This window comes from Erythrolamprus reginae, chromosome 1 (assembly GCF_031021105.1).
Source record: "Erythrolamprus reginae isolate rEryReg1 chromosome 1, rEryReg1.hap1, whole genome shotgun sequence".
Classification (NCBI taxonomy): Eukaryota; Metazoa; Chordata; class Lepidosauria; order Squamata; family Dipsadidae; genus Erythrolamprus; species Erythrolamprus reginae.
In genome coordinates, this window is record NC_091950.1 from 38,203,622 (window position 1) to 38,231,055 (window position 27,434).

At 40.6% G+C, this 27,434-nt stretch overlaps 1 protein-coding gene across 1 annotated transcript in view; it reads left to right on the forward strand.

Annotated features, from left to right (window-relative positions):
• The window catches only part of ARMH4 (armadillo like helical domain containing 4), a 93,614-nt gene extending 72,955 nt beyond the window's left edge, over positions 1–20,659 (forward strand). The window contains exons 7-9 of the mRNA XM_070749758.1: positions 5,972–6,003; positions 16,052–16,186; positions 16,426–20,659. Coding sequence (XP_070605859.1) covers positions 5,972–6,003; positions 16,052–16,186; positions 16,426–16,494 — 236 coding nt within the window. The 3' untranslated portion in view covers positions 16,495–20,659. The remainder of the gene's footprint in view (positions 1–5,971; positions 6,004–16,051; positions 16,187–16,425) is intronic.
• The last annotated feature ends 6,775 nt before the right edge of the window (positions 20,660–27,434 follow it).

A 27,434-nucleotide genomic window follows, 5' to 3' on the forward strand; every position in this document is an offset into this window, starting at 1 on the left:
ATAATGCAAGCTAAGAAAAATATAAAAAATGAAGGAAAGAAGAAAAGTGACAAAACATATGCATTTTAACTCTTATGCAGCAGGTTCACTTTATAAATCTTCCCATCATGCAATGTCTCACAAGAGGATTTCTTATCCCTTTCTCTTGGTCTCCTTCAAAGCACAGCTTGAACAATTACTTTTTATCTCTTTTCAGGAAGAGCATTTTTTGGTTTCACACATTCCTACAATAAATCCAACTCACTTTTCTGCTTTATTATTTCTATTTCCTCCTTGATTATTGGGACATAAAGTCATCGAATCATAGGACTGGAAGGCACCTTCAAGGTCCTCTAGTCCAACCCCCTGCCATGGCACGAATCCTTATACCAATGAGCCATCCTGCCACGCTCCTCTTGGTTGCAATCCACATCAGCTGGTTTTTTATTGATAAATCCATTTTGGCATTGTTTCCCATATCAGTCTTATGTTCTAGCATTTTAAAATTCATATTGAGAGCCATATCTTTTTCCTAATCCAACATTTTTTAAAACTTCAAATCCCCGTCAGTTTTCTGTTTTATCCAATTAAATTTGTTGATCTTGTACCTCCTCTGCTGTAGTATCACTTGCAACCTCTTAGTAAATCATTCCTAAACAGCCTTCTATAGTCAAATAGTATTTCTCCATTGTATTAATGTGTCTGTTTCCCTCCAAGAATAATATTTTGTTCTCCCCTTAATGTCTCCTCTGACCATCAGTTTATTTTCCAATCAACAAAAGTTTCTCACAAGAGGATCTCTTACAAGTAGTTTCAAAAACTTCCTATACTGTTTTATAAATTTTTAAGCACCACCATAAGGAACATTCTTCAAGTACATCTAGCAACTTTACTCTCCAAAGTCAAAGGTTTATTCCTCCGTTTGGTGTTTGTCAAAAATTAAAGCTTCTCTTGTTATTCCAACAATTTACTAAGAGTTTCTTTTGCCCACAGTGGAAGGAAAATCTCCAACATTTTCTTTTGGGAAAATCTTGGAAAACTCCAAAGAAATAAGTCATAAGTGACTTGTAGGAGATGACCAGGCTGAGGGGTCAAACACGTCATACGTCATGAGTAGTGTTGGGCAAACCCAACGAAGTTCGGGTGAGTTCATCGGACCCGAACCCAAACTTTTGCCGAACTTTTGGGTTCGGTGGTCGGGGGGAATGCCGAGAAGCGCCACCACCAGGCTGTCACCTTCCGAAACAGCCGGGTGCTTCTCGCCGTTCTCCTGAACGCCGAACCCGAAACATTCGGCAAAAGTTCAGGTTTGGGTTCGGGAGAACGCTGGGAAGCACCGCCGCCCGGCTGTCACCTTCCCAGAAGAGCCAGGGAGCTGTCGGCTGGTTGGGAGGTGCAAACGGAGGTGGGGAATCCCAATAGGGGATTCCAGGGGCGGAACTTTGACGTCACGGAGACGTCCTTCCTGGTGTCCCCGTTTCGGCCGGCCAGAAAGGATGTCTCCGTGACATCAAAGCTCCGCCCCTGGAATCCCCTATTGGGATTCCCCACCTCCGTTTGCGCCTCCTGATCGGCTGACAGCTCCCCGGCTGTTTTGGAAGGTGACAGCCGGGCGGCGGCACTTCTTGGTGTTCTCCCGAACGCCAAACCTGAACCCGAACTTTTGCCGAACTTTCAGAAAAGTTCGGGTTCATGTTCGGTATACCGAACTTTGCAAAGTTTGGTACGAACCTGAACTTTGCGGGTTTGGTTTGCCCAACACTAGTCATGAGTCCCTACATGCCAACAAAAGGTCTAAGTCCAGATTATCCTGAATGCCTCTCTTAATTCCTGCCCATTTCCCTTAACTGTCAGTTGGTAAGATTCTGGTAGAGAACTTAAGCTTGCAATAAATCTTTATACTCATTTGAACTGCCTGAATCTCCTGATTTCCCCAGTGCTTGACACAACTTCCTAAAGAAATTAAGAGAGGGAGTAGAGGCAACCTGAATGATTCTTTGGAAGGCACTGAGCATGGTTTAGGCAGGATAAATATTCCCTCTCAACCAGTATTGAGGTTAATAGCCAGAATGTGCTGTACTGTGTACCGGTAGCAAAAACGGAGCTGTGCATGCAACTCCGCATTGCCAGCATGTGCTCACGCGCCCCAGAAAGATTTTGCTTCTGCGCATGTGCAGGAAGCAAGAGAATGCATGCGCATGAAAGATTAGGGCAATATTTTGCTTCTTGTGTGCATCCTCTCCTGAGATTTTGCTTCCTGCACATGCGCAGAAGCAAAATCTGGATGGGGCGTGCGCATGCCCACCGGCAAAATGGAGCTGCAGGTCAGTGAAGGGCTACCAATTTTTTTACTTTCACAGAGTGGGCGTGGCTTATGCAGGACGCCCTGCATTTTCTTTCAACATCTTTCAGTGCAAATTGGATGCTCTGGGGTGGAGCTCCATTTTCACTACCCCACTGCGTTCCCCCCCCCCCCAGTCTGGGGAGCAGCCCACCCCTTCTGCAGGTGCATCGTACCAGTAGCAGCAGTAAGTAGCAACCCCCGCCTGTTGCTAACAGTACAGCCTGGATCCATGAACCAGTAGCTCTGCCTACCCATCCTGGATGCTGCAAACCAGTAGCAATGGGACCCACTACTGCTCTCAATCCCGCTGGAGAGCACTCTTTTGCAATCTCTTTGTAGAAAGAATCTGCATGGAGGAAGTAAAAGGTTGCATATAGGAGACATGGCAAGCGTCAGGGAGGGCATGCTATAGTGGGGAATTTGTACACGGGTGCGGTGTAGGTTGGGGTGGGTGCACAAGGTGCAAGTGAGGCAGACATACCGGAGCAACCTGCGATCTTTCCTGCTGTCTTTTCCATTGACTCTCTCCCTATAAACAAAATCAGTGGGAAAACTGGTGAAAATAAGAAAAATAAAATAAAATATTATTATTATTATTATTATTATTATTATTATTATTATTATTATTATTATTATTATTATATTTGTATGCTGCCCTTCTCCAAAGACTCGGGGCAGCTTACAAGATAAAATGTAAACAATACAACAACAAATCTAATCAGTTAAAAATTACAAACTAAAATCCCAATATATTAAAATCAGTCAGCCAATTCATTCACAACCACACATCTCATTAATTAAACGGGGGAGGGGGTTGATCTAATTGCCTCAAATTGCCCTCCATTCCCAGTGCTTTTTTTTTTTTTGCATCCCGATGGTCATTCTATGATTTTGTTTGGGTTAAATAAGTATTTCTGAAAAGATGACGCATCTGAAACAATAACCTGATGGGTCATGGGTTCTAATACACTGAAAGTCAGTTACACAATAAAACAATCAGTTGCAGGTTTAGAGATGTTTCCAGAGAATTGGCTAGGGACTCTTGCTTTCAATTATACTCTGGAACTTGGATATAAGTCTGTTTATTTGCTGAAACTTGCAACTGCAGTTATCAAGGACAACAACTTTTAATAACTTAAAAGTCTCTTGGCATCAGTAGGTTTAACAAAGCCATTTCTGCTGAGTCATCATACTGAAGATACCCCCCCCCCCCCCTTCAAATTCTTATAGAAAGCAGTGTCAGGGTAGTTTTCTAGCTATTTCTGAACTGAATTGGCCTTGGTTCAAATCCCAGATTGTTATTTTACTTACAAAACGCGCTATTGTGCAAAAATGCATTTTAAATGTACTGTAACTGCCGCATAATGATCACTTATTTTGTAGCAGGAAAGCTGCTAGTCAATTTTGGGCATAATTCTGCAAGAATAAAGCAAACAATATTTTTTGCAGAGTTATAATATTATATTATATTATGTTATGTTATATTATATTATGTTATGTATATTATATAATATAATAATAATAATAATAATTTATTAGATTTGTATGCCGCCCTTCTCCGTGGACCTAGAGCCGCTCACAACAAAATAACACAGTTAATATTAAAAAACATTTAAAACCTGCTCAAAAAAAATAAAGGAAACACTCAAATAACACATCCCAGATCTGAATGAATATTCTTATTGAATATTTCACTTGCACAACTATTCCATTTGCACAACAGCATGTGAAATTGATTGTCAATCAGTGTTGCTTCCTAAGTGGACAGTTTGATTTCACAGAAGTTTGATTTACTTGGGAGTTATATTCTGTTGTTTAAGTCTTCCCTTTATTTTTTTTGAGCAGTGTATGTTCTTCATCATCTCATTGTGATATTTACATGGATTTGTTTAGGTACCTGTTCAATGATTCAAAGAAGAGGCTGTGGGGTGGAGCTATTAACCCATGCGCTGCTGCTGGTCATTCAATCCACCTTCTGGGGTTTTTAAGCATGTTTTAGAAAGGGTCTTGTCCACACACTGAAATCTTGAGTGGGGCTGCTGAGTTCACTGTCTTTGGGGCAGTAATAGGCTGCTGCCCCCATGGGAGAGGGAATCTAGTGGGGGCAGTAGGTTTATGCACTATTTATTGAATACTTAATAGGTTTTTTATTGTCCTTATTGTCCTTCCTTCTCTAGTACTCTTAAAATAGGAAATAATTAAATAGTATGTTTTTACCCATAAATGCTTTAATCATTTTAATCATTATCTAGAACTGAACTTTTATAGCAATTAAAGAAAATTGAGCTACTTGCCTAATCTGTTGTCATACTGAACATTGTGGGTTCAGTACAAAACCTTAAAATGTTACTGTGCTCCTCAACAAATAATGCTGTCTATCATTTGTCCTTTTTGTGGCTATTCAAACAATGTGACTTAATCAACTGAAAAAGAGTTCAAGCACCTATTTGAAAACTTATCTTGGTTGGTAAGCCACTCCCACCCAGTCACATGACCTTTAAGTCACCCCGGTCAGATGATTATCAAGCCACTCCCACCTGGTCATATGGCTGGCAAGCCACTCCTACCCAATCACATGACCATCAAGCCACACTCACACAATAAGCCATGCCCACAGTATGTTAATAATTTTTTTTGCAGCCCTTCACTGCTTTAGGGCTATTGTATATGCAATAGTCCTCGACTTACGACCACAATTGAGCCCAGCATTAATGTTGCTAAGTGAGAAATTTGTTAAATGAGTTTTGCCCCAATTTACATTTTTTTTCTTGCCACGTTTGTTAAGCAAATCACTGGGGCTGTTATATTAGTAGCACGATTGTTAAGTGAATCTCCCCATTGACTCTGCTTGCCAGAAGGTTGGCCCCCCCAAAAAAGTCATGTGACCCCATGACCACTGCAACCATCATAAGTATGAACCTGTTGCTAAGCATCCATGAATGTAAATCACGTGACCACGGGGATGTGTGAAAAATGGTCAAATGTCATTTTTTTCAGTGCTGTTTAAACGATCGCTAAATGAACAGTTGCAAATCGAGGACCATCTGTACTCTACCATGGAGAAAGCTCTCCAGATGTTGGGGAGCTTCTAATCCTCTACAAAATTGGGTAGAATCCCAAAATTGGGTAGAATCCCAATCCCGCATAAATCCCAGCGACCAGTTAGGTCCCACAGAGTGGGCCTTCTCCGAGTCCCGTCAACTAAACAATGTTGTTTGGCGGAACCCAGGGGAAGAGCCTTCTCTGTGGCAGTCCTGGCCCTCTGGAACCAGCTCCCCCCAGAGATTAGAATTGCCCCCATCCTCCTCGCCTTTCATAAGCTCCTTAAAACCCACCTCTGCCATCAGGCATAGGGGAACTGAGATATTCCTTGCCCCTAGGCCTTTACAATTTATGCATGCTATGTTTGCATGTATGTTTGGTTTTATAATAAGGGTTTTTTAGTTGTTTTAGTATTGGATTGTTACATGCTGTTTTTATCATTGTTGTTAGCAGCCCCGAGTCTACGGAGAGGGGCGGCATACAAATCCAATAAAATAATAATAATAATAATAATAATAATAATAATAATAATAAACGTTGGCCTTGTGCTACTATAATGTTCAGTGACTTTTGACTGCAATTAATTTTATGTTGTTAATTTTCTAGTGAGAAGCTGGATGGAGAAACTGAAAGACAAGGTAGGGAGCTCTTCTCGGTATAATTTATTTTAAAATGCACTGTATTTTAAAACAAAAATATTTTAGAAATTAACAAAGGACCATACAACTGCCTGCAGATGGGAGAAACGAATCTCTTTCCACCTATGTGTAATGGGACAGATTATGGGCATAAGATCTGAGGAATTTCATCTCTTGGTAAGACTATGATATGGCAATACCCAATAGTGGCCTGCACCCACTACGGGCCACACTATAGTGTGATAGTAGAAATGGAGATGCACATGCATCTCCATGTCCTTGACAAGTGAATAATTGCGCCCGTGTGAGAGTTGGCTTCTGTGCATCCTTGCGCATGTGAGATTTTGCCAGGTTTTGGTGGTTTTTTGCTTCCGCGCATGCGCAGAAGCAAAATCACCGGAAATCAGCATAATTGCTCTTTCTCATGCATCCTTACATGAGATTTCACTTCCGACGCATGTGCAGAAGCTGAATCTCACACCAATGCGCATGTGCCCATCTGTCGACAGCACATTAGTAGAACCAGAAATGAGGAACCCTTGCCTGGAGATACCAGACAATAAATATAATCTGTATGATTTACCCATTTGTGTGGTATTTTATCTGACTGAGAAAAGCATTTCTAAGCTTGGACCAGAATTTTTTTGCTTCTGTGCATGCATGGAAGCAAAAAACCCACCGAAAATTACCAAAATTTCACACACCTGTGCCTCCTCTCCCAAGATTTTGCTTCCTGTACAGGCGCAGAAGCAAAATCTTGCTTGGGCATGGGTACCTGCCTTCCGGTCACCCAGAGTGCGCACACAGCTCCATTTTCACGACCGGAACGCCGTCTCCCCCCGTCCAGTTATGAACCCAATACCGATGCTGTCTTACTGGAGTCCTGTGGTCATTTGGGCTTCTCGAGCCTTGGATTCCATTTTTATAATGGCATCTTCTGGATTATGAGCGCTATAGAAGTCTGAGATTTATAGTTCCAACACATTTCAAAGGAAAAACTGTTTTGGTCTATCATACCCTTCCTTTTTCTTCCTGAGTAATTTTTGCTACAGGCCCTGATTTCTACCCTCTTCTCTAAGAATTAGTAGAAGCAGAATAATGTGTGGAAATACGGTGTATGCCCCAATTCCACTAATCACCCTTGAGGATTTACTGCTTATATATCTGGAGCCTTCCCACTCCACAGTCTTCTTGATACGCAATGCATACTGTACCTAAACATTGTGTAGCTGATACATTTATTTTAAATAGCTTTCTCATGATAGAATCCACAGGGAGAGAGCGAGCTGTGAGATACAGGAATCCTCACCTGGGTTTTAAGTTCCTTTGTGGGGAGGTCAAGCCATTGGAGCACTTTGCAAGTAGCTTCTCCCCTGGCCTATATAGTTTATGCATGGTATGTTTGTGTGAATGTATTGTTTTAAATAAGGGTTTTTAGATATCTTAATTATTAGATTTGCCATTGTATATCGATTTTTATTATTGCTGTAAGCCGCCCCGAGTCTGCGGAGAGGGGCGGCATACAAATCTAATAAATTGAATTGAATTGAAAAATTGAATTCTCCATATTGCCAGAGAAAAAAACGGACACCAGTCTCAGTGGTGGGTTGATGCTGCTGATTCGGACTGGTTCTCACATATCCGTGGTGGAAATTTCCACCCGCTGGCCGAACCAGCAGCGATGGCTGGCTCTCCGTGCTCCCGAACTGGTTCTCAGGTTGCTGCAGCTGGCAAAGAATCTGCATGTGCAGATGGTCATTTGCATCTACCGAGAGGGGCGGCATACAAATCTAATGAATTAATGAATTAACGAATTAACGAATTAACGAATTAACGAATTAACGAATTAACGAATTAACGAATTAACGAATTAACGAATTAACGAATTAACGAATTAACGAATTAACTAATGAATTAATGAATTAATGAATTAATGAATTAATGATGTGACGGGAAGTGCAAAATGCACACTTCTATCACGATGAGAACCGGTAGGGAAAGTAAGTGGAACCCAGCCCTGATCAGCATAAATAGCAATAACATTTAGACTTATATACCACTTCATAGTGTTTTTACAGCCTTCTCTAAGTGGTTTACAGCAATGTTTCCCAACCTTGGCAACTTGAAGATATTTGGACTTCAACTCCCAGAATTCCCCAGTCAGCGAATGCTGGCTGGGGAATTCTGGGAGTTGAAGTCCAAATATCTTCAAGTTGCCAAGGTTGGGAAACACTGGTTTACAGAATCAGGATATTGCCCCCAACTATCTGGGTCCTCATTTTACCCACTTTGGAAGGATGGAATGCTGAGTCAACCTTGAGCCAGTGGTGAGATTTGAACTGCTGAACTACGGCTAGCAGTTAGCTGAAGTAGTGCTGCACTCTAACCACTGCACCACCCTGCTTTGTAATTTATTTACGAATGTAAAAGCAGTGCCCTATCATTTTAATGGACAAAATGCAGCTCATTCCCCCCCTGTGTGCTGTATTGTAATAAGTTGCTATGTCACCCTTAGGATTTTCAGCCAGTGTGGTTAGAAAGCAGTGGGAATATTTGATCTGTAGGTCTGAGGCACCTTGTGGATACTAAGCTGATGAAGGTTGAATAATCTGTAAAGAGACCTTGCTAATTGTTCAGAATTGGGTTAGACCTGTCAGCATGCACATCCTCACCTATTTGTTTCTCATTTCCTCTTTCCTTTCCTCCCTGCTGACTTCTGCTTCGTGAATCCATGAAACTCCACCATCAGCCCTATAAGGTAGACCAGACTAAGCTATGAATGTCATATAGATCAGGGCTACTTTTACTATAACAGCTATAACAACAGAATTGAGGACTAGGGGAGATATGATAGCAGTGCTCCAATATCTCACGGGTTGCCACAAAGAAGGAGTCAAGCTATTCTCCAAACACCTGAGGGTAGAAGAAGAAGCAATGGGTGGAAACTAAACAAGGAGAGAAGCGACTTAGAACTAAGGAGAAATTTCCTGACAATTAGAACAATTAATCAGTGGAACAGTTCGCCTCCAGAAGTTGTGTATAGTCCAACACTGGAAGTATTTAAGAAGATGTTAGATAACCATTTGTCTGAAGTGGTGTAGGGTTTCCTGCTTAAACAGGGGATTGGACTAGAAGACCTCCAAGGTCCTTTCAACTCTGCTATTCTATTCTATTCCAGAATGCTTTAAATCTAATTAAGTCTAAATGAGCTTTTCCACTGAATTTCCCTATCTTTGGGTGAATAAGGCAAAGGTTTGTCTGAAACCTTTTTTTTCAGATTTGTTTTTTTAGACGGGACACAGTGTCATCTTATCTCATTGTTTTCCCTGTTAACAACTCTTCCTCCTGTCCTCCAAGGTCATTCCCTATGCCTTCTACCTCTGTATAGGCTTATGTAGGTTCCTACCCTAACCTTTGGGTTTTTTTTAATGCTTTAGGCTGGATAACCTGCAGCTCATTCAAATAGGCCTTGACTTCTAATCAGTTGCTTGGCAACTGTTTGAAGTTACAGCAGGCCTCCCCGAGGGTAGTGTACTTAGACCCCATTCTAAAGTTTCATTGGCCATCCCCTATGGTCACATGACTACACGTTAGGCTCTTGGCAATTGGTCATTTGAAGCACCTTTGGTCACGTGACTGTGTTTTTGTGATAGTTTTACTGAAAATTGGCTTTTATTTCTGGTTTTCAATAAAACTGCCCATAGTGAACAATGGGTTTGCTTAATGACCCTGTATATCCGCTTAACAACAGTGGTATTTGCTTACCCACAAAAAAGGTTGCAAAATTGGGTTAAGTCACATGAATTACTTTACGATGATCACCACTTAAGATTGTAATGGGCAGGCTCCATTACAGACATAACTTGAGGGCTACCTATATTCAGTTGCCAGGTCATAACCAAGATCGCATACAACCAAAATTTGGAAGACAAATTAGCATTAAAAAATATTGTTTTGTCAAATTAAATAATAAAGTTATCCTTAAACGTCAACCTTATTTTTCTTTCTCTGACTGGAAATAAGGAATATATTTTTGACAGCCTCCAAAAATCCCATTAAAGTCTCCAAAATACCGCTCAAATCTAGCACATCAGCTAGTGATAAGATCACCTTTAAGGGTGTTCACAGAGTAAGGTCAAAAAATTAAGATGGCAGCTACAACAATGTCATTGAAGATTTGCCTTTTTAAATGTGCGGCATATGTTTGTGACACACATTAAAAAAACAAACAGGCAAAGCTTCAGCAACACTCTCAAAGCTGTTATCTTGATTTTTTTTTAACTGTCCTCTGTGAACACTCCTGGTCACATAATTAATCTGGGTTCTTGCTTCCAAGATAATGATCCACTATGAAATAGCTTGCCCTGGCTAGAAATAAGCTGGTCTAATTCTAGCCGTATGTGAAGGTTTGGCTAGAAACTGAAACATGCTATATTAATCTTGTTGCACTTAGAAATGTGACAGTGTCATTACTTACAAGAGGTTGTGGGTGCTTCAACAGTGGGGGGTTTGAAGAAGAGATTGGACATCCATTTGTCTGATATGGTATAGAGCAGTGATGGTGAACCTTTCCCCCCCCAGGTGCCGAAAGAGCATGCGCATGCGCTATCATGCATGCACGAGTGCCCCCACCCATAATTCAATGCCTGGGGAGGGCGAAAACACCTTCCCCACCAGAGGCCCTCTGGAGGCTGGAAATGGCCTGTTTCCCAACTTCTGATGGGCCCAGTCGGCTTGTGTTTCACCCTTCCCAGGGTCTAAAGCAGGGGTGGGCAATTAATTTTGCCATGGGGCTGCATGAGAAATTGGGATGGTTTTAGAGGGCTGGACTAATATAATTAACTCAATTCTACCCAATACTGTATAATTTCCTCCCTTCCTTTCTCCTCCCCTTTCCTTTCCTTCTTTCCTTTCATTCTTTTTGCCTGTTTCATTTCTTTCCTCCTTCCCTTTCTCCCCTCCCCTTCCTTCCCTTCCCTTCCTTTCCTTTCCCATTCTATTCCTTTCCTCCTTTCCTTTTCTTTTCTAAGTGGAAGTTTCATATTTTATTCCAAATCATTCTGATTGTGGAAAAATGGAATATAAATTATTTTAATAAATAAGGAATGTCCTGTTATATTGCCAGCACACCTAAAGATGGGGTCCCAAAACTTGGCAACTTTAAGACTTGTGGACTTCAGCTCCCAGAAATCAACTCCCAGCTATGCTGGCTGGAGAATTCTGGGAGTTAGACTCTAAAGGTTACCCAGGAGCCAGGGGAGGGTAAAAACGCCCTCCCTCATCCCCCCGGAGGCTCTCTAGAAGCCAAAAACGCCCTCCCAGAGCCTCTGTGTGAGCCAAAAATCAGTTGGCCGGCACATACGTGCACATTGGAGCTGAGCTAGGGCAACGGCTTACAAGCCAGCAGATCAGGCAATGCGTGCCTCCTGTGGCACCCGTGCCATAGGTTCACCATCACTGGCATAGAGTTTTATGCTTCAGCAGGGGGTTGAGCTAGAAGACCTTCAAGATCCCTTTCAACTATGTCTATGGGGAATGATTAAAAAAGGCACTCAACCAGTTTTTATATGGATGCCATACCTACATGTGCCATCTTTAATTTATTTTTAACCACAATCTGGAACAACCCCCCTGGCTAGTTAGGCTTAAACTTAATTAAGGAGTGCTTATCTCCTCCCCTTGCCCTAAAGAATGAGTATGAGAATAAAAAGTAGAGCAAAACTTACAACTTAAACCAGCTCTTGCTATGTTGGTACTTTTATCTACCAGTCCAACAGATAACCAATGTAGCAACGGTATGCTTTAGGAAGAAAGAAGTTTTATATTCACACTGTTTTTCTCCTATTCCTAAATATTACATGCAACAAATGTACCACCCATTTTTAGCGTGATGAATTGAGAAAATAAGCATAAAATCCAAGACATTAAAGCAAATACTTGCTTGCAAAGGGGAATATGCAGAGTGTTTGTGCCTTTATTTTAAGCTTTTTGTTTCTTCAGTATCAGCAAAATTAATTTAAATGCTTCTCACAAAGTGACGCATTGATCCATAAGTTTATTGCTCTTGTTATTCTTTTGTTTTAATTTTATTCTACTGTTAATATTGTTTTGTTTTATGGTACAAGATCAGCATTCATATTTATCCTTAGTTATCTGTTTTTTATGCTGAAAGCTGCTCCAATTAGTGTTACCCTAAAAAAACCATAAACAGTCCTAAATGCTTTAAAGTTTATGTTGTTTTGCCTTGGGAAAGAAAGCAACTTGTAAAATACCAGATTACACACACACACACACACACACACACACACACACTATTTCAGTTCTAAAAGAAAGAACAGGTGATATTTTCCCTCTCCCTTTTATAATGTTAAAATTTGAGATCATTAAACGGAAATTAATTTTCAAAAGCCTTTGGAAGGGAAAAAAAGCATATTTCTTCAAGGATGTACGGAGGAAATGTATTGGGTTCACTGCTGTATTTGCTGAATATACTGTGTGTCAGTATCCCTAATACTTCTGGGCCACTGCTGTTCAGTTTTTAAGTTGGAGTATGGTCAGAGTCGATGGCCAAATATGCCTTTTTCAGGCTCGTGCATATTTTCCAATGAGACAAACCGAGAGGGGAAAATCCTTTTATTACAATTTATCAGAATATTCAGGCAAAAGGGATTCCTCATTCAAAGAGGGAACCCTGATCTTTAGCTTACATCCCCTTTTATAGTTAACATAACAAAGAAATCTGAAAGAGGAAAGTTGATTGGACAGCATATTAGCATGCACGTTTATTAAAATGAGAAGGGGAATCAATTTAAAGGAGAAAAGTAGATAAGCTAGACCCCAATTTATACTAAGAAACTTCTTATCTTAGTCTCCAGCTTGTTTATCAGTTTAGAAATGTCAAAAGCTAATAAATCTTGAACATCACTTTAAAAGAAAGAATATAAATCAAAGTACAAAGTAACTATGTTAGTTAACAAATAACAAAACCCATGTTATTTGCCCTTCAGAACTTGGTGTGTATTCTTCAGTTCTTTGCCCTGTAACATAGTGATGGTCACTAGTAAAGGCATTAGCGCCAGCACTTACATCCCCCTTCATAGTGCTTCACAGCCCTCTCTAAGCAGTTTACAGAGTCAGCATATTGTCCCCAACCATCTGGGTCCTCATTATACTGATCTCAGGAGGAGGATGAGTCAACCTTGGTCAGCATCGAACTGCTGGCAATCAGCAGAATTAGCCTGCAATATTGCATTCTAACCACAGCGATACAATGGCTCTTACATAAGTCACTGTTGTAAGTCAAGGATGACCCGTACTGCCTCTTACACATCTAAAGGTTTTTTTCTACAACGTTTAATTTTCTGCCTTTGGTATTGCATCACAAGCTCTGCTCTTTTTGGCTTTGTGGTCATGATTCGCGAGGAAAAGAGGCAGGATGGCACTCTGACCTTGTGATGCTGTTGGCATCTCTCTGTCCAAACTCCCTTGGGGTCTCCTGCAAATACTGCTGGCTTTAATAATTTGGGAATGGCCCTGTGCACCTCATTTTTCACTTCATTGAGTTTTCAGAGGTGTGGTCTGGTGTGAACGCCCCGGTAGTGGCCCCTCGATAATGTAATTTTGGCCCGACAGCCCCGGTGCTGTTGCAACTTACCTCTGCTAGTGGTGAGGAAGTGCGCGCAGCTCTGGGTGAACGGTGCACATGTGTTGAAGCAAGAATTGCCTTCTGCGCATGCGCAGGGAGCAAATCCCGTGAGAAGATGCGCGGGCCTGTGAGATTTCAGCCATTTTTTTGCTCCTGTGCATGCGCAGAAGCAAAAAAAATGCCAAAAATTGTTGAAATCTCACGCACCCATGCGTCCTCTCACAAGGTTTTACTTCCTGCACGTACGCAGAAGCCAAATGTCGCTCTGACATGCACACCCGCCTGCCAATCATCCGGAGCTGCACACATTATTGTTGTGAGCCGCCCCGAATCTTCGGAGAGAGGCAGCATACAAATCTAATAAATAATAATAATAATAATAATAATAATAATAATAATAATAATAATAATTATTATTATTATTATTATTATTATTATTATTATGTCAGTACAACACAGTAAACGAGATCACTATGCTGGATTTCGTATTTCATCACCAGTCGGGCGCTTCCCAAGCACCTAGGACTGGGTGATGTAGCGGCGAATTATGTTTGCCGCTCCCAGTAAAGCGCCCTTTTGCAATTGACAGATGGAGATTTTGTCAATTCCGATGGTTTTCAAATGTCCACTTGGCACTGCGCCCAGCGTGCCAAGTACCACTGGGACCACTTTCACTGGCTTATGCCAGAGTCGTTGCAGCTCGATTTTTAGATCTTCGTATTTCACTAATTTCTCTAGCTGCTTCTCCTCAATTCTGCTGTCCCCTGGGATTGTCATGTCGATGATTCATACTTTCTTTTTCTCCACAATCAGGATGTCTGGTGTGTTATGCTTCAGAATTTGGTCAGTCTGAAGTCGGAAGTCCCACAGTAGTTTTGCTTGCTCATTTTCAACCACTTTTTCGGGCTTATGATCCCACCAATTCTTTGCCAAATTATTATTATTATTATTATTATTATTATTATTATTATTATCATTATTGCTACTGGAATGCCTCCCTTCCCCGTCCAGGTAGGAACACAATACTAGATGCTGTCTGTGCTGGTCCATGAGCGCCACCATTGTTTTGGTAATTTTCGGCAATTTTTCATCTCTCTGAGCATGCACAGAAGTAAAATACCCCTCTGAGCATGCGTGGAAGTGAAATGTGGAAGGAGACATGAAACATTGCAATGCACACCAGTAAGAAAACATAAATGCTGATAAATTCTAATTCACAGAAGATGTATTTTACTTTAGCTGCATGTTCAACAGAGAGATCTCCAGATAAGCTGGGGTGAATTTAAATGGGCACTAGCTTTGAAAACCATATGATCTGCCAACTTTGTAGGCTTCCTTTCCCAGATATTATTATTATTATTATTATTATTATTATTATTATTATTATTATTATTATTATTATTATTTATTAGATTTGTATGCTGCCCCTCTCCAAAGACTGGGAGGCTCACAACAGTAATAAAAACAATATAGTAGTGGAACAAATCTAATATTAAAAACAGATACTGTGATAACTTTAAAAAAAACGAACCTTGCAGACTGATATGATGAGAAGATGGGTGCCAGGAGAAGATCCATTTAAATCCTATACTTGTCAGATAAGGAAAAGAAAATGCAGATGAAAGATGTGGGGTGGCTACCCACTGAATAATATTCTACTGGCTCTGCTGTTGGACTGCTGGAAGAATGAATTGACTGAAGTCATTCGGTTCCTACAGTTGGTACCAAGGAAGAAGACCTCAGGATGAAATTAGAAACATAGAAACATAGAAGATTGATGGCAGAAAAAGACCTCATGGTCCATCTAGTCTGCCCTTATACTATTTCCTATATTTTATCTTAGGATGGATATATGTTTATCCCAGGCATGTTACTGTGGATTTACCAACCACGTCTACTGGAAGTTTGTTCCAAGCATCTACTACTCTTTCAGTAAAATAATATTTTCTATACATTTTCTATATAAGGTAAGGAACCCACCCTTGCAAGGGTTCCAAGCAACGCATTCAATTAATACATAGAGCTCTGCATCAGTTTCAAGCATAATAAATAAGTCTGTTGTTCTAACTGCAGATCACAACATATAATATACCATAATTTTTTTAAAAAAATCACAGTAGTAAGGTTGTGAAATTAAATAATTGTTGTAATGTAAGAAGGTTAAAGCAAGATAGAGCCAGGGTTGCAACTTAGAACTTAAGTATTACTTTCTATGTTTAAATGACAGCAGAGAAAAATAGCAGCTCAGTTGGAACTGTTGGGAATACTTCTGCAAGAAGATAGTTCAATTGTTTGAGGTCTACCACACATTGATAGTGGCCAAATAATTAAAGGCATAATGAAAATCCAGCTGGACTTAATGTTTACTTGCAATTCTCCTTCCAATCTTCCTTCCTTCCTTAGGCAGGATACATGTCAGGGATGCTGGTCCCAGTGGGTGTAGGCATTGCTGGAGCCCTTTTTATCCTGGGAGCGCTTTATAGCATCAAGATTATGAACCGTCGTCGCAGGAATGGTTTTAAAAGACATAAGCGAAAGGTTGGTATCTTTTATAAACTCTGTGAAATTGCTGGAGTTCTCTCCTTGCCCCAAATGACCGCTTGCTCTTGCTGCTATCTTTCAAATCAATTGGCAAAGGCTTAAAGCAGTTAAATGTCTATAGCCGTGATGGTGAACCTATGGCCATGATGGTGAACCTATGTAGCTGATGCTTCTCTCTCTCTCTCTCTCTCTCACTCTCTCCCCCCTCCCTCCCTCCCTCTCTTCACCCCAACTAGCAGAGAGAATTCAACAGCATGCAAGACCGGGTGATGCTTTTAGCAGACAGCTCTGAAGATGAATTTTGAATCGGCCTGCAAAGCTACATCATGTTCTCCAGTGACTTAATTTCTTTGCAAAGGGAGGTTTGCAAGTTTTTTTAAAAAAGTTTTTTTTCTGCTGCATCCCAGCGGCTTGCCCCTGTTGTGTGTTCACATGGCAGTGTTGCTTTACACAACCAGTCCCCCAAAGGAGAAATACACACAGCCAAGCACATCCCACTCACCGCATGTTGCCGCCTTTAAAAAAACAACAACCAACAACAACAACACATGCATTTGTGCAACTTCATTTCCATTGCACTGCATGTTCTTAAGGATTAAACTAACAATGACTCTGCTAAGAGTGGGGGGACAAAACAGGCTGAGTGACAATAATGGTCCTAAGGTTTTAATTTTCATTTTGATGCCAGCAATCAAAATGTCATCCTTTCTCATATTATCTTGGGGAGGATGATTTTCAACCCAAATAATGCCTGTCAATCTCCCACTAGGATGCCTCTGGGATTTTCTGAGCTGAAGCTCATAGTTTATGAAAACAATTGGCTCTGTTTCATTAACAAAGGGGTCACCTAGAAGCAGTCCAACTCATAAACAGGACAGTAACTATGTAGGTAGAATACAATGAACAGGCATGTCATGTATATATAGTCTATTATGCTTAGGGCCAAGCTAGATAGTCGCATACCCAAAAGACATGTGCTTTGTTTTGTTCATTGTGAAACAAATGGGAATGGAAGAACAGTAGGGAGAAGGTAGGAGAGTGCTTTCATCAGCTCAGTGGGGGACCCATAAAAATCAAAGTACTAAGCAATTGTCACATATGCATGGCACACGTCACATGACTATTTACTCAGCTCCTACAGCTAAAACCTCTCTGCTGTCTGCAGTGTTCCCAGAGTGATAGGGAAGTGGCCCATGTACATTTGATCTGTGAGAGATCATTACTTGGTGCTATAGTCATCAAATGATGGCAACGATCTAGCAGTAAATGCCTGATAGTGGTGCCCAAATTCCTGACACCTTGAGGCAAAGCACTTTTTGATCTGGATTAAAGTTTAGAGTACACTTTTTTTTTTTTGCGCTCAAACAAAATCCCAGAGCTTGGGTAATGTTCCTTTGCAGCTGCTTGGGTATTGAGTAAAGTTATCAGCCTTATTTCTTTATTTTGAAAGTTTATATGGCCGTATGGAGTCGCTTGTAAGGCGGCAATATACATTTTCCAAATAAATTAATAAATAGGCTTGATATATACATCTTTGCGTCCATAAAGCACCCTGCCCTATTCCACTTCCTTTTAATTTAGCGCTGAAAGTGAAAGCTGGCATCCTGTGGAAACACCCTCTAACATTCTATTTTTTTACAAAAATATTAGATTCGGTAGACATTTCATTTCTCTTCTTAGAAAATAAACATGGTGGCCACATATTGTGTAATTCTTTTTTTTTAAAGGTATCTATTGGCTTACGGGGAAAAAGATCCAATTGAGCATTTCCATTGTTTTGTGGAATTTTTTTCCATCCTCACTGGCAGAAGCTTTTTTGAAAACAGGACAGCTTCTAGCAGTGATTTCAAGGGAGCTTCCTCCAAAATGTTCAAAACTCCAAATATGCAAACTAGGCAACGCATTGCCTAACCCACTCTGATTTATCAGATCCTCTCCAATTGAGTTGGACAATCATTCCCATTCTTCCCGATCAATGAGGATAATAGGAATATTTCTATACAATCTGGAGAGAGATAGAGGTGGGGATGGCTTGGTATAATTAATTGTTCCACTTTCTTGGGAATAAAAGGGTGCTTTTCCCAAACCAGTTAACTAAACTAGCAAGAGATCTTGTCTTGCTTTCCAGAAAAAGACAAGAGACGTGTATTAAGCTGGATCTTTGATTACATCTCCAAATTATTATCCACCCCGAGCCATTAGACCTGTTAGGGGTTTCAGGAAGAGGTCACACTAAAGCCAGAAATTGGGAATTTCTGTGTACCAAACAAACCATCTTCTGCTGGCCTTTTCTTCTCTTTTTTTAAAGAAGGAGAGAGAGAGAGAGAGAGAGAGAGAGAGAGAAAGAAAGAAAGAAAGGATGAAATGAAAGCTATAACAAGAAATCTTCAGGTTTATTAACAATTAAGTGATTCCTTTTTCTGATATACTATAGCTTATTTTTTACCAAAATGCTTTGCCTCTTTGGCCTTTGGGAATCATTGTCTCATCAGTTCACCTGATGGAAGTATATGTGAATATATCCTCTGTGTAGGGTTTCAATTTGACCTTCCAAAACATTTTTTAATGACCCTCCTTAGGATTATATGATGATGAGAATAAAGGTGGACAATTCTAATCAATAATGTCAGAGTAGCAATACACCACAAAGTAGGTACCAAGGTATTGGGCAGTAGAGAAGTATTGGGCAGCATAGAAGTCTAATTAATTAAATAAATATATATATAAATAAAATAGGTAAAGTAGGTAAGCAGTAAAGAAGTGCAAAAGCAGTTGAAATATCAACTTCTGTTGAAATGTTGAAATGACTCTAGTTTCAGGCTTCTAGTCCATAGAGAGCAATTTGTTATCTTAAGGATATTAAACACTATTTTTGTAGAACACACACACACACACTGCATAAACAAGCAGTGTCTTAGTAAGAGTGGCTTCCTAGCATAGCATTCCAAGATAAAGTTGCCCCAAGACTTCCAGCCAATTATAAACAAAGCAATATGGCAGCAAGGAACAGCAAACTGGGACCATGGATGGCCAAACCAGAAGTTCCCAAGACCAATGACTTCCAAGAAGTGCTAGAATGCATATAGCACATATGTTGTGGTGCCTTTTTTTATTTGGCAAGGGCTGAAGGCCATGCATGTACCCAGTGATGGCATGAAGTTGAGAGGATAGAGATGACAAAGATGATGCAGAAGCGACAGAATAGACTTGAGCTGCTCTAGACTGAAGATGAAAGATCATATGTTGGATGCTTCCAATTCTCACCCCTTATCCTCAACTCTAATAGAACCATAAATTAAGCTGAATCAAAACTTTTATCCCTGATATGTCAAGATACCATTTTTTCAAGAATGTCCATAAAATAAACTAGAGATACACTTTCCCTCCTCCTTTCCATGCCTACCAGTTCAGCTGTATGGAATAGCAAAGCCCGCTCTGTATCTTCTAGCGCATGATCTCCTCCCATCCAGTGGCTCACTATGAACGCATTCAAAGCAGCCAATCAAAGCAGAGCGTTATTTTTGCCCCATGCAATTTCTCTAATGGCTCTTTTTGCAACAGCAGGCTCCAAATGTCATAAGCCAGAGATTGGGACTGATCCCTCTCTTCCTGATTCACTCCTACAGGGACAGGATGACTCAAAATGCATGACATTCCAATAGGAATGGGAGTGATACTAGATGCCAAGAGTTAACAGTTTGGATGTTTAACTCAGCTTTGATTGCTTTTTCCTTCTTGGGCCTAAGGATTGGCAGGGCTCTAGTTAAGGGAGGGATAGAAACTGAGCCCTTTTGCATTCCAGGTAATTCCTCTTCCATCGGGGTTTAGTCGCCTTGCATCTCACAACACAAGAAGCTGGCTAAAACTGAAATGGTTTCTGAATTTGGGAAAGGTACCTATACAGATTTCGGGGCTAGGAGAGAAATATTTTGAGTTGTCTTGTTAGCATTCTAACCCGTGTAGAACTGGATTCTGAAAAAGCGACTAGGAAGAGGAATGTAGAAGAAAGTAAATAGAGAGTAGAGTTTGAGCAGAGGTGGATCTTGGGACTCCTAGTCCTGCCATCTAGCTATAGACCAGCCTTCCACAACCTGGAACAACCTCTGGATGTGTAAATGTGTTGGTTGGGATGAGGAGTGGTTGTCCAAAATCCAAGCTGTCCAGTGGAAGCTATAGTACAAAGGTCTTCAAACTTGGCAAATTTAAGACTTGTGGACTTCAACTCCCAGAATTCTGGGAATTGAAGTCCATAAGCTTTAAAGTTGCTATGTTTGGGGACCCCTGCTCTAGTGAGGTCCTGATATGCCTAAACAGTTAGGGGTGTACCAGGTTGGGGAATGCTGCTTAGGGACTTTGGTGAGTCACTTTGGTCAACCCAATTCTTCATCTTTTGGGTAGAAATGAGAGACCTACCTCACAGGGTTGTTGTGAGGGCAAACCAATAAAGTTTTGAAGCACTTGGCCATGAAATGTGTCTTGTCAGAAATATGTGCACATTAAAAAAAACCCAGCCAAAAATAGTGTTACTCATTATAAAAAAAATAACAAGGAAGTTTGAATTAAGAAACACAAATGTAGCCTATCCAGCAGCCATGTGGGCATTAATGATTAGCAGCAGATAAAAAATATAGGAAAGAAAAAAATGGGTTCCTTTTCCTGGGGACATTTAATTTATCTCGGCCTTGTCTGAAAAACACACTAGTGAACAAATGATTAGTTCTGGGTGATGATTTCCTGATTTTCTGCACTTTGGCTTGCTAAGAAGTTCTCCTAATTGGAAGGAAGGACATCTGGAAGTACCTTTGTTTTTAATGACCAAAAGAGAATCAACTTCCCTCCTGGCTACTCTTAAAACACTGTGGTGCCATTTTTTAGATGGACATATCTGGAGCAGCTGCCATCCAGACAGAGTCAAAGGCTTTCATAATGACAACAATCCATGTGTTCTAAAGTTGCCAATTTTGAAAAACACTGGGTTAAAAAGAAAACAAGGAAAACAATTGTTCAGCAATCGAATAAAAAAGTAAACTCATTCTTTTTGCTCCAATCTCTAATGACCATCATTCCTCTTTCCAACTGCTGCTCCTTGCATTTGTAAAAGGGTCTATTTAAATGCAAAAAGTCAAACTTCGCTTTCGATTTTCTTCTTGAACCTGGCGTATACACAGTGACATACAATGACCACAATTTCTTAAAGGAAAAAATAAATAAAGGACCAGCCTGAAAAGAGGAAAAAGGAAAAAATTGAAAGAGGGTCATAAAGATAGGGAAAAATGTTTATAACTTTGCTTTACAATAGAAAATTCAAGAGTAAAACCAAGAAAATAAATAAATACATCTAAAGGATAAACAATTTCTGAACTGAAGGACTGTCCTTTATAATAAAGGATGTATGATAACTGCAGCTGGGGCATTGAGCTAGAGGTCCATGTTTCAATATGGGTTACCAAATCCTCTTTCATTTAATCTGGAAAAGGGAAGCCAAACAAGCAGAGAAGGACAAAGGAGGATATTATCTAACACGAAGCTACCGGCTGTCTCAGACTTTAAGAAGAACAATGTTTTCAACCTGTCTTTAGTCCAAAAAATTCTGGAAACGAATGCAGATTTGGTCCAACTGAAAAACCACATTCATTGCAACCCTGTCAAGCAGATGTAAGAGACTGACTATCCGGGAGAATCCAGTGTTTCCTGTGGTTTATTGGAGATTTCACTCTTTTATTCCCAAACTTCATACATTAATAACCCGAAATAAAACACTGATTTTCTGTAAAGTATGTTTCTGCTTTATTATGCCCTTGTAGAGAAATCAAAGACTACTTGCAGTTTGGCAAGGCTGGGTCTAATCAAATAAAGTGAGGCTGATAATTAACTAACCTAAATTCTCCTGAGGGTGGTGGTGGTAAGAGTCATGAGATAAAAAAGATCTGATGGGAGAGGCATTAATTCTAAAAGTGAAAAGGGCTGGCCACTTGCCAAGGAATAGCATAAAGACAGGCTCTGCAATGCAGAGAATACGATATCCAAAACTTCACCGATCAATTGGAAGGAGGTGTTCCATATTTTTTTTTTAAGGTGGGATGGAGACATGCTCGAAGTTTTGCCATCCATGGTACCTGTCCCTTCGCTGCCTCCAAAAATCAAGTTTTATAGATGATGGAGATGATCACAAAGTTTCTAACCTGTCTCAGTCATCTGGAGCACAGAGACTGGAGAAATGTCTTCTCAAGTCACAAATGGTCATAGAGTGTCTTCTATGTTTTTCCTCCAAGGCTTCTTATCTCTTTGTACTAAAGATAAGGGCTTTTGGAAGATGATTTTGATTCTGCACTCAAGGTTTAAGAGGAAATGGAAGTGAGAGGTATTTATAGTGCAAATTATTATTCTGTCCCATTACATTCTGATAGCAGTCAAAGTCTTAGAACTTAGAATAACTTTGTTGTCACTTTGAATGTACACTAATTGGCATACATTAAAATGAAATTTGGTTGCATACAGCTCTCAAAGGGTCTCCACCTCCAATATACACTACATAACCAAGACAAAATAAGTAAATACAAAATCATGCAGCTACTCACATATATGACACGGAGAAACAGCACAATCTTGTTTGGAGGTATACATGTGAATGGAGAGAAAAATAAACCTTATGAGCTTACCAGATGCAATCCTTCTCTAAGGATTCTTCTTTGTAAGTGCTCTAGCCCACTGTTTCTCAGCCTCAATGGTTTTAAGATGTATGGACTTCAGCTCCCAGAATTCCCCAGCCAATATGCTGATACTAGCTTTTCCAGATAGACCAAACAAGAAGTATGGCAGAACTAGTTCTTTATTAAAATACAGTGGTATCTCTACCTAAGAAAGCCTCTACTTAAGAAATTTCTAGATAAGAACCGGGTGTTCAAATTTTTTTTTGCCTCTTCTCAAGAACCACTACTACTTAAGAACCCGAGCCCGAAAAAATTTCCCAGGAAATTTGAGAGCGGCACGAAGGCCCAGCCAGTTTCCTGCCATTCCCCCTTTTAGCCCGGCCATCTCGGGCTTTTCTGGGCTGCCAGAAGAGCCTTTCGGTGGTGCTTAAGGAGGCTTTAGCAGTCCAGAGTGAACGAAGCATTTTCTTTTCTCTGGGCCCTTGGAGAGGGAATAAGCCTCTCCAAAGGGAAAGGGAGGGTCTTGCCTTCTCTTTCTGCTCAAGATCCCCATGGACAATTGGTTGGCCACTGTGTGACACAGAATGTTGGACTCGATGGGCTTTGGCCTGATTCAGCATGGCTCTTCTTATGTTCTTACGTTCTTATGTTCATCCCTATCCTGTAGGCCTTACTAATTCTGAAAAGCCTTTCCTTCAAGGCCAACAGAGCTGCCCTCTCGAGTTCTAGCTCATGTTCCCTTACAGATTGAGACTCTGATGGGGGCACGACACCAATGGAACTAAGGATGACTTGTCCTCATTTATGGAATGATATGAAGGACAAGGAGGAAAAAAATGTTTTCAGGCCGTGAGTGTGATATGGGTGGATCCAAGTGGGGACATGTCCTCTGCTTTTGAGGAGCATCATTTGAAGCAAGAGCTTCTCCGATACACAAGACCAGGGAAGTATTAATACCACTCTACTATGCCCTGGTCAGACCACATCTGGAGTACTGCTTCCAGTTCTAGTCACCACACTTCAAAAGAGACATTGAAACTCTTGAGAAGGTGCAGAAAAGAGCAACCAAAATGATTAGGGGACTTGAAACCAAGATTTACGAAGAGAGATTGCGGGAACTGGGCATGGATAGCCTAGAGAAAAGGAGGGCCAGAGGGGACATGATAGCAATATACAGGTATATGAGGGGTTGCCACAGAGAGGAGGGGGGTCACTCTATTCTCCATGGCATCAGAGGGCCAGACGAGGAACAATGGTTGGAAGCTGACCAAGGAGACATTCAACCTGGAAATAAGGAAGAACTTCCTGACAGTCAAAGCGATCAACCAGTGGAACAGCCTGCCTGCGGAGATTGTGAACTCCCCAACTGTAGACACTTTCAAGAGGAGATTGGACTGCTATTTGGCTGGGGTGCTGTAGGATTTCCTGCTCAGGCAGGGGTTGGACTTGATGACCTGCAAGGTCCCTTTCAACTCTAACAATAAGTAAATAAATAAATAAATAGATTTGCAGAAAGGATGGCACACATTTATATGGTTTGGGAGAAATGAGATACATCGTTATTTCCAGAGACATTTTATTAGAAATTCATTATACTTAGTACGGGGGAAAATAAAGGGGAATTTCTATACAAGTGTACCTTGTTGGATATCGATAATAGAAGTGTCAATGCATCCAAATCTTGTGGATTGGCAGAATATATTGAGATACAAAGATATTTTGGTTGAGGAAGGGAACTTCAAATCAAGTCAGGAATTAGAAGAACAAGGAATTATTTTGGATTGGTATACGACATTACAAATTAAGGCAAGATATGAAACAGACAATAAAGCAGAAAATATTTCATTGAAAAAGACTGAACTCGATATTATTTTGCTGGGTATAGAATAGAATAGAATGAATAGAATAGAATTTTATTGGCCAAGTGTGATTGGACACACAAGGAATTTGTCTTGGTGCATATGCTCTCAGCATACATAAAAGAAAATATACATTTGTCAAGAATCATATGGTACAACACTTAATGATTGTCATAGGGGTCAAATAAGCAATGAAGAAGAAATATTAATAAAAATCTTAGGATATAAGCAACAAGTTACAGTCATACAGTCAACATGGGAGGAAATGGGTGATAGGAATGAAGAGAAAAACTAGTAGAATAGAAGTGCAGATTTAGTAGAAAGTCTGACAGTGTTGAGGGAATTATTTGTTTAGTAGAGTGATGGCATTCGGGGGGAAAAACCTGTTCTTGTGTCTAGATGATAATCTGATTAAGAAATTGTATAGTTATTTGTTACGTGTAGAATTAGAATTTGAACAGGTCAAAGACACTATGGTTAAATGGGCACAAAATTTTGGGTATTCAATAGAATTAAACAAATGGGAACAGCTCTGGGAAAGGAATTATAAAATGACTATGCCAACAGGTTTTTAAAAAAAAGAAGGAGAGAGAGGAAGTCGTTTTTGGGAGAGGGTTAAAGGAAGAGAGGTGAGAGGGGGAGGGAAGGTTGGAGAGAGGAGACGGAAGGCAGGTGGGAGAGATGGAGAGTGCAAAAAGGGAGTGAAGAAATGAATTTGGAATGCAGACTATTGATTTAAAAAAGGTGAAAATAAGGATATAGAAATGGAAAATATGGACTAATGTACTATTTGTAATATGCATGTAAGGTATATGCGTTGACATTTGTGTGGATATATGTTGAAAATAAAAAATAAAAGAAAGAAAAATAAAAGAAAGAAAGCAGAAATGGAAGACTGTGTAAGGAGCTGTGCTCCCTTTTTGAGCCACGTTTGATGGGGACCCAAAGAAGTTAGCTTACTTCCTCCACCAGCCAAAGGGAAAAAAGTCTCAGTGGATTTGCACCGGGAGAATATTCTGCTCTCCATCTCATAATCATTCAGATTTCATTCTGCTTTCCAAGGGGCAGCAATTGGCGGGGCTGCTTACATTTGGTCCTATCAGAACCTTTCCTGAGTTCAGCCAATAGGAAGAGGTGCTGCTTCAGCAACTTCTGGCAAGCAGGTGATCTATCTTGATCAACGTATTGATGATTCTCCCACCTCCTTGCCAGCAATGCAGTACACTTGGTAGCTTTCTTGGCAAGAAAGGGGAGGATTTACAGTTATGGGAAGTAAGCCCTGTTTTCAAAGAGGCAACCTAGTTGCTTTATATAATAGGGAATTCAGGAGAGAATTTGGAAGGAAGCCTCTCGCTTGCAATCCAATGGCCTCAATTCCACCTTCTGCATGGTCAGACCTTCAAGTCAGGAGAGTCCAAAGTGGAGAGAAGTCTCTTAGATGAGACCCCTTATTCTCATGGCAGAAGGGGCTTGTCTCTGATTCTGCAAAATCTGCAGTGCAGGGGGCACAGCAATTGTTTCACAGCAAAGAGGACTGTGAAAATATTTACAGACACCTCGCATCATGGATATAAACTGCTTCAACTCCTACCCTCAAAACGATGCTACAGAGCAGTGCACACCAGTGAATGCCATCACTCTGCTAAACAAATAATTCCCTCAACGTTGTCTAAATATTTACTAAGTCCTCTATCTTGATGCTCCTTGACCTCTCAGCGACTTTTGATACCATCAACCATGGTATCCTTCTGCGCCAGCTAGAGGGAGTGGAAGATAGCGTTTTACGGTAGTTCTTCTCCTACCTGTCTGGTCAGTCACAGTCAGTGTTAGCAGGGAGTCAGAGGTCGACTCCGAGGTCCCTCCCTTGTGGAGTTCCTCAGGGGTCGGTCCTCTCCCCCCTGCTGTTTAATATCTACATTAAACCACTGGGTAAGATCATCTGATGACACAGGTTGAGTTACCAACAGTATGCTGATGAGACTCTATATATCTCCACCCCATGTCCACTCAGTGAAGCAGTGGAAGTAAAGGGGCAGTGTCTGGAGGCTGTTAGGGTCTGGTTATGCCTTCCAAGGACACTTCCATCTGTCTGTCCATTATCCTGGGGGGAGGACTTTTGACCCCCTCAGAGAGAGACCACAACTTGACTGTCCTCGATCCACAGCTGACCTTGGAACATCATTTGTTGGCTGTGGCGAGGGGGGCGTTTGCCCAGGTTTGCCTGGTGCACCAATTGCAGCCCTATCTGCACAGGGAGTCTCTACTCACAGTCACTTATGCTCTTATCACCTCAAGGTTCAACTAGTGCAATGCTCTCTACATAGTGGGTTTGTTGATTGAATATATATGTGTGCATTGTAATTGGTTGTTTGGTTTTTACATTTAAATCTTAACTTTCATTAATTAGATTTCAATGTACATTGTCTTTTTTATATGTTGTAAGCCACCCCGAGTCCTCGGAGAGGGGCGGCAATCAAATCAAATCAAATCAAATCAAATCAAATCAAATCAAATCAAATCAAATCAAATCAAATCAAATCAAAGTAATATGGAAAGGTTAAAAAAGTGGCTGTCAAAGAATGGACTGTTCGGTATTCTTCCTTGCTGATGCTTGCAAAATATTTTTTTTTCTTGTACTAGAAGCAGGGGACTCAATACATTCGACAATCACCTGGGCTGTATTTTCTTCCACAATAAAAATGGAAAGCTGGAATTTCTTTGTGGCTCTTTTTTATC